At 34.7% G+C, this 6,002-nt stretch overlaps 1 protein-coding gene across 1 annotated transcript; it reads right to left on the bottom strand.

Moving 5' to 3' along the window:
- Window positions 1-373: 373 nt before the first annotated feature.
- Window positions 374-5,024, bottom strand: LOC142627731 (uncharacterized). The gene is made up of 9 exons (XM_075801597.1): window positions 4,659-5,024; window positions 4,473-4,555; window positions 4,016-4,118; window positions 3,440-3,537; window positions 3,177-3,307; window positions 2,993-3,101; window positions 2,085-2,276; window positions 1,862-1,998; window positions 374-1,043 (listed from the first exon to the last, which is right to left on the bottom strand). The coding sequence occupies exons 1-9, from the start codon at window positions 4,882-4,884 to the stop codon at window positions 755-757; spliced, it is 1,368 nt and encodes a 455-aa protein (XP_075657712.1). The 5' UTR covers window positions 4,885-5,024; the 3' UTR covers window positions 374-754.
- Between the last annotated feature and the right edge of the window lie 978 nt (window positions 5,025-6,002).

The following is a 6,002-nucleotide window of genomic DNA, read 5'->3' as shown; positions in this document are numbered from 1 at the left end:
AATCTATTAAATGAAAAAAAAAAAAAAAAAACCAATATGCCATATACATTTACATATTATAAATATATAATCTAAACATAAACTGAGGTTTATGAATTGAACAAATATAGAAATAAGCAAACTTTGATGTAATCAATCACATTAAAAGCCCAATTAATTCACCACAAATAACCCATCCAAATGAAGGTAAAGTCTTGTCGAAGTGGGGAACATGGGTTTAATAATTGAGAAAATTTATGGACACAATTTTTGTGCCATGGCTCCACAGTGCAGGTCCAAGTGCAACCCTTGACAAGGTTTTTTTTTTTTTTTGAGAAACAAACACGCACAAAGAAGAGGGAAAGAAGTTCTAATACAAAGACACGCCACAAACTCCACTCAAAATTGACAAAGTTACATTAAATGACATAGCATCCAATCTTAATTGCAATCCACTGACTTCTTTCAATTGAATCTTCTAAACTATTTGGGGAACCCTCTTAAGGCATTAATGTGGTGTATGCACGTGCAAATCTAGTTCATAAATTAGGGCTGCAAGGCCATGCGAATATCAACCTAGGAAAGGGAAAAATTTGTAATTACCAAAAAGGAAAACATAAACTACAATGAGGTCAACTACAATGAGGTCAACTATATCAAGCTCGCCTTCATGTGAAGCTGTTACACATACATATCCAGTGTATGAGAAACTAGCATTCATGTATCCAAATTCAAGCGGTAGAACCTGCTTTGCCCCAACCCGTGTAGAAAATAATCACACAGAGATATTCAATGCCGTTTGGAATTGCTTTGGCACACGGAGCAATGGAGCCTGGATTGCACCAGGATTTCCAAGCTGACCACAGGCAGCCATCTGATCATCACCTCGACTAGGTCGTAAGAAAACAGTGCACCCTGCTTCAGCCAAAACATTTCGAAACTCAATCATCTTTGCATCACTGGTTGGTTGGAACTGGGATCCAGTATGAGGATTGAATGAGATAAGATTAATCTTGCATGGAATGCCCTCAATAAGATCAATAAGTCTGTTTGCATCCTCAATGCTGCAAATAAAAACACAGAGACTAAATCAATGACTAGAGTTTTAACATGAATATGGCTAGCATCTCTTTTTTGAGAGTAAAAGAGGTATGTACAAAAACAGGACTCTTGATTAGTTTTGGAAAAATTTCAGGCCATTGAGAAGGGATGGACGGTGACAAAGTGGCAGCATATGATAGCATGATAGTTGAGGACAACTACCAACAGGATTACAAAGTGAATATCCTGCATATCTATTACATCAATAGCTCTTTGGCAAAAGTATGCTAACTAGTATTGAAGCATCACTAGATCACTGCTAAATAATATGAACAAGGTCATACAAAGCAATTGCATGACATCTTTGGTTTAAACCTACCATGAACCCATCCAATTTCAAGAAATGTCAAATCACCCCCCCCCCCCCACCACACACACACACACACACACACACACACGAAAGAAAAAAAGAAAAAAAAGAGCAAAAAGGCTGCACGGATAAGAGACTCAGAGCAGCCAAAGTTGGGGGCATCATACTAGCCAAAATCTAAGTCATAATTATATACCAACTGCTCATGTGCCAAAACATCGGTGTTTTGGTAGAGTGAAAAATTCTGTCTTTCTAAACCTGATCTCTTAGGGTGATCTTTTTGTTCAACAGATGCTCATTCTTGTAATAATACATAATGTAGCTTATGTCAAATCTAGTGCAAATGAGCCACAAATATTTTTATAATGAATGAAGTACAACGGTGCAACAGCATTGCGTGATAACTGGAAACAGCTAATAAATAATATATCCGAGTCAAACAATGTGGAAAAGCGGATAGGTTTATCCAACCTGTCATTAACTCCTGAAAGCATTACATATTCAAATAGAACTTTGTAGTTATTTTTGAAGCGAAGCTCCTCACGAAGGGTCTCAAGAAGGAATCCTAATTTGTACTTCCGGTTAATTGGCATGATCCAGTTTCTGACCTGATAAGTATATGGTGCAAGAGCGTAAATATTCTGTATGCATGCGCATGTCCCATATATCAAAATGGAAATTGAAAGTAAAATACCTCATCAGTTGTCGCATTCAAACTAACAGCTAAAGCACAATTGGATTCATGAAGGAAACGTCTCAGCTGGGGAACAAGACCACTGGTTGAGACAGTGACCTTGCGAGGACTGAAATGAAGGCCTTGGTCATGCACCATAATTTCTGCAGCTTTTATAACATTGTCGATGTTGTGTAGTGGTTCTCCCATTCCCTACAAAATTAAATGTATACATATTATTAGATAACCAGAGAGTATATATGTTTGCACTACTCTGTTTCGTTTTTTCAACCTAAAATCCATGAAAACTTCCAGATGTAGCATATAAAGATGAAGAAGATACAGTTAGCAGAACAGAACTAGATATTCAAGCAATGTCTTGCATAAGGATCTCGTAATCATGATACAATCAAGCTAAAGCAGTCTTGAAAGGGCTAGTCAAGATTGATTGCATGCTACCCTTGCCTGTATCATAGATACAATTGAAGTAAGCCCTTTAACTAAATAAAATTATTATCTGAAAAGATGTATGAAATTCTTTCTCAAAACAAAGAGACATATTTTCTCTTTTTATTATTGGGAAACATATACCCATACGCATAAACAAAACATATAACATGCTTCTATAGACAATTCAAACCAAATGTGCTTCAAAATTAGAACATTTATTCTATTCCCTGAATTAAAGTTATTAGTTAATGCAAAATGCAACACATGTTAGCGCACCATTGCGATTCAAGCAAATTACAGGGTCTAGTAGATGAAAGCTTGTGCATCCTGGTATATGATTTGAGTGTGGCTATTTTTTCTTTTTTCTTTTCCTTAATAAACTTTTTTGTTATCTATAAAAAAAAAAGTGATATTTGTATTATGTTTTGCTGGTAAATAACCCTAGTGTTCTGAAATTCTGTCTGGATATTTGTGCCTACCATGAATACGACATTGGTAATGGAACCAACTTCACTTGTGAGCAGGCGCCGAGCAAATACAGCTTGCTCTACTATCTCAGCTGCAGTTAAATGTCTCTTTAAACCCATCCTGCAATAATGGTATAGTTTTAGAAATAGAACTAATGTAAAAAGCATGGCACCAAGAGGAAGAATAAAGGCTTGCCTGCCAGTGTAGCAAAACTGACAATTCATGGCGCAACCCACTTGACTGGAGACACAAACAGTAGTCCTGCCCCTATCGCAAGGGATGACAACAGTCTCTATCACCTGTCCATCTTCCAATGTGAATAAAATCTGCAACCTCCTGCCATTTTTCACAATCAATGAGATGATTCTCAAGAAATGAAAGTAACATTTTCAAATAGAACTAGAAGAATATTATATAAGTGAACAATACATCAAACAAAAGGAAAAGATCATGTCTACCTTTTTAGTTCCATCAGATGCTGTGAGAATTTCTTTTAAAGATAATGCCTTGAATTCAGCATTTTCACTCAACATTTTCTTGAAATCTTTGTTTAAACCTACACAAGTATAATATTGTTAGAATGACGGTTAAATGATTAAACTCACAATTCCCTAACTTAAGCTTTTGGGGGAATTGGTGTTTATCATGGTATCAGAGTGGATGGCCCTGGGTTCAAACCTTGTTTCCACTCTTCCTCCCAAAAAAAATTCCCAAATATTGGGCACTCTAAATTAAGGGTGGGTCTAGGGCCACACATGAAGAGTGTTAAAATAATGTTTAAATGATTAAATTCAGTATTTCCCAATAAATTAAGTTTTGGGGACAAGTCAACTGATAATTTATCAAATACAAAAAATAGAATTCATGAGACTCCAACTGTCCAAAAACATGAAGAGAAAATCTAACCAAGAAACATATATTTACCCATAACACGAATGACGAATGTAAAAGCGGCAAACATACATACTGAATCAATCAACTGATATCAACAAAGTAAAATTCTAAATGTATGAGTGATAAAGTGGTAGAAAAACCTTCCAACTCATCAATATGATGTGCCCAAATGTCATTCCCATATAGGCGCTTCCATAACATTAGGGCCTGACCAGGCCTGTAACCTTGTAACTGAACCCAATTCTGTCAAAGCAGCCTCTCTCAGTATTAGAATGTAAAGTCTTGAATTTCAATCCAATATGCTGAAATTAAAGATATTTCCCATGAAAAAACTCATTATCTAATATTACTTAGCCCATTTTGCTGTACTTGTTATAAGCTACTCAGAGAAAGAAAATGAAACCAAAATCTCAATCCAAAAAATAAAAATAAAAAACCCTTCAAGCTCAAATATAAAGGGTGCAATTGAATAAGCTTGTTACAAGGAGTTGTGGTTGCAAAATGGAGTTTTGGGTTTTAAAAATGCTCTTTTAATCTCTCAAGAGCCTAATCAAACGGACCCAAGATAATAAGAATAAGAGAAAGGTGAAGCATTACTTCAAACTCAGAGTATGTCAACCCTTTAAGAAGGGTCTTGGAGTTGGAGCCATTTTTCGAAACTTCAATTTCTTCAACATCTCCTAACAAACAAACAAACAAACAAAAAGCAGTTGGAAATCAAAAAACCAATACAAGGGGTTCAGACATAATAAAAAATTAAAGGAATAGAAAAGAATGACAGACCGAAATGAGAGGAAGAAGAAGAAGAAGAAGAAGCGGCGGTTGTTGAAAGCGAGTGGCGATGAGAGGAGGAGACGAGGGAAATGAGATACTGTGATTTGGGATAGAAGGAGGAGAAGGAGAAGGAGATGGGGAATTGACAGGTGATGATGGAATTTGACAGAAGCAGAGAATTGGTTGAGGCTACTACTCTAATGCTAACCTGCCTCATCATCCATATACTTCCCATCGTTTTTGTTTCACTCTCACTTTCCAGTTTTCACTATACGAGGAGAGGAGTGAGTTCGCTTGTTTATTTGTACTCGCTCTCTGGGGCCAATTTTGCCAAATTGCACAATTTTAGCAAATTATTTAGGAGAAACCCACCATGACAAAATAAGTGTTATATTCGTAATATATTTATTTAGATGTAGCATATTTTTTTGAACTCAAGTTGTATATACTCAAGTTTCAAGCTTTCTTCTCAAAAAAAAAAAAAAAATTCAAACTTAGTAGTTTTTTATTGGTAAAATTACTGAATAAAACTCGAGTTTATTAGGCTTAAATTTCCCAATAAATTTTTTATAAAATAAGTTCAGATCAATTTGGCACTCTGAATTTCACAAAACTACATAAATAAATAAGTTTACCAAGAGCTGTTTCTCCTAAATTTTTGCTAAAATTGTGTTGTTTGGCAAAAGTGGCTGCTTTTTAGTTTTTAGTACTCTCCAAAGATATTGCAAAGCCTCTTAGAATTTAGAGTATTGGCAGGCACCAATCATGAAAAATAGGATTGAAGTACAAAATATGGCTAATAAAGTCTAAAAATTACCCAGACTAGATCATGAACAAGTTATGCAAAATGATTTTTTTTTCTTTACATTTTTCGAGAGTGAAGGAAAGTAGTAAATGATGAATGCTTTATTAAAATAGATAATAATTTTTTCATAAGCTAGTGTGAATGCTTTATACTATAGTTTTCGATACAACATTGCACCACCAAATTCAGGATGTTCAATTGATAGGCTCAATTAAAATGAGTAATCGGGCAAGGGGAAAAAGTATGGACAACTTAGTTGTAGCCTAAAATTACAACTTTCACTAAAACAATTAACATTAAATTGCATGGTCTTTATGTTCTTAACATATATGTCAAATTTCATGTTAATCAAATATTATTAATTTCTACCTATAAATTTATTTTTTATGCATAATTATATAAGAAGAAAATGTAATCTAAATGCACATAAAATAAAAAGATATTTGTGAAAATTACATTTTACCCCCTAAACTATCTAAATGCATACTTAACCCCCTAAAATATTACATGTGTAACACATGCCCCCTATACTATGAGAATGTACACTT

This window comes from Castanea sativa, chromosome 3, assembly GCF_040712315.1.
Source record: "Castanea sativa cultivar Marrone di Chiusa Pesio chromosome 3, ASM4071231v1".
Taxonomy (NCBI): domain Eukaryota; kingdom Viridiplantae; phylum Streptophyta; class Magnoliopsida; order Fagales; family Fagaceae; genus Castanea; species Castanea sativa.
Note: the sequence above shows the minus strand (reverse complement) of the source record. Positions and strands in the feature narration are given on the sequence as shown.

What these genes read in the sequence shown, in the direction of transcription:
- LOC142627731 (XM_075801597.1), bottom strand. Translation starts at nt 4,884, where the DNA reads ATGGGAAGTATATGGATGATGAGGCAGGTTAGCATTAGAGTAGTAGCC. An exon ending in CATCTGATGGAACTAAAAAG is followed by an intron (nt 3,308 to 3,439) that starts GTAGACATGATC and finishes AGGAGGTTGCAG; the next exon opens with ATTTTATTCACATTGGAAGA. An exon ending in CTTTCAGGAGTTAATGACAG is followed by an intron (nt 1,044 to 1,861) that starts GTTGGATAAACC and finishes TTTTATTTGCAG; the next exon opens with CATTGAGGATGCAAACAGAC.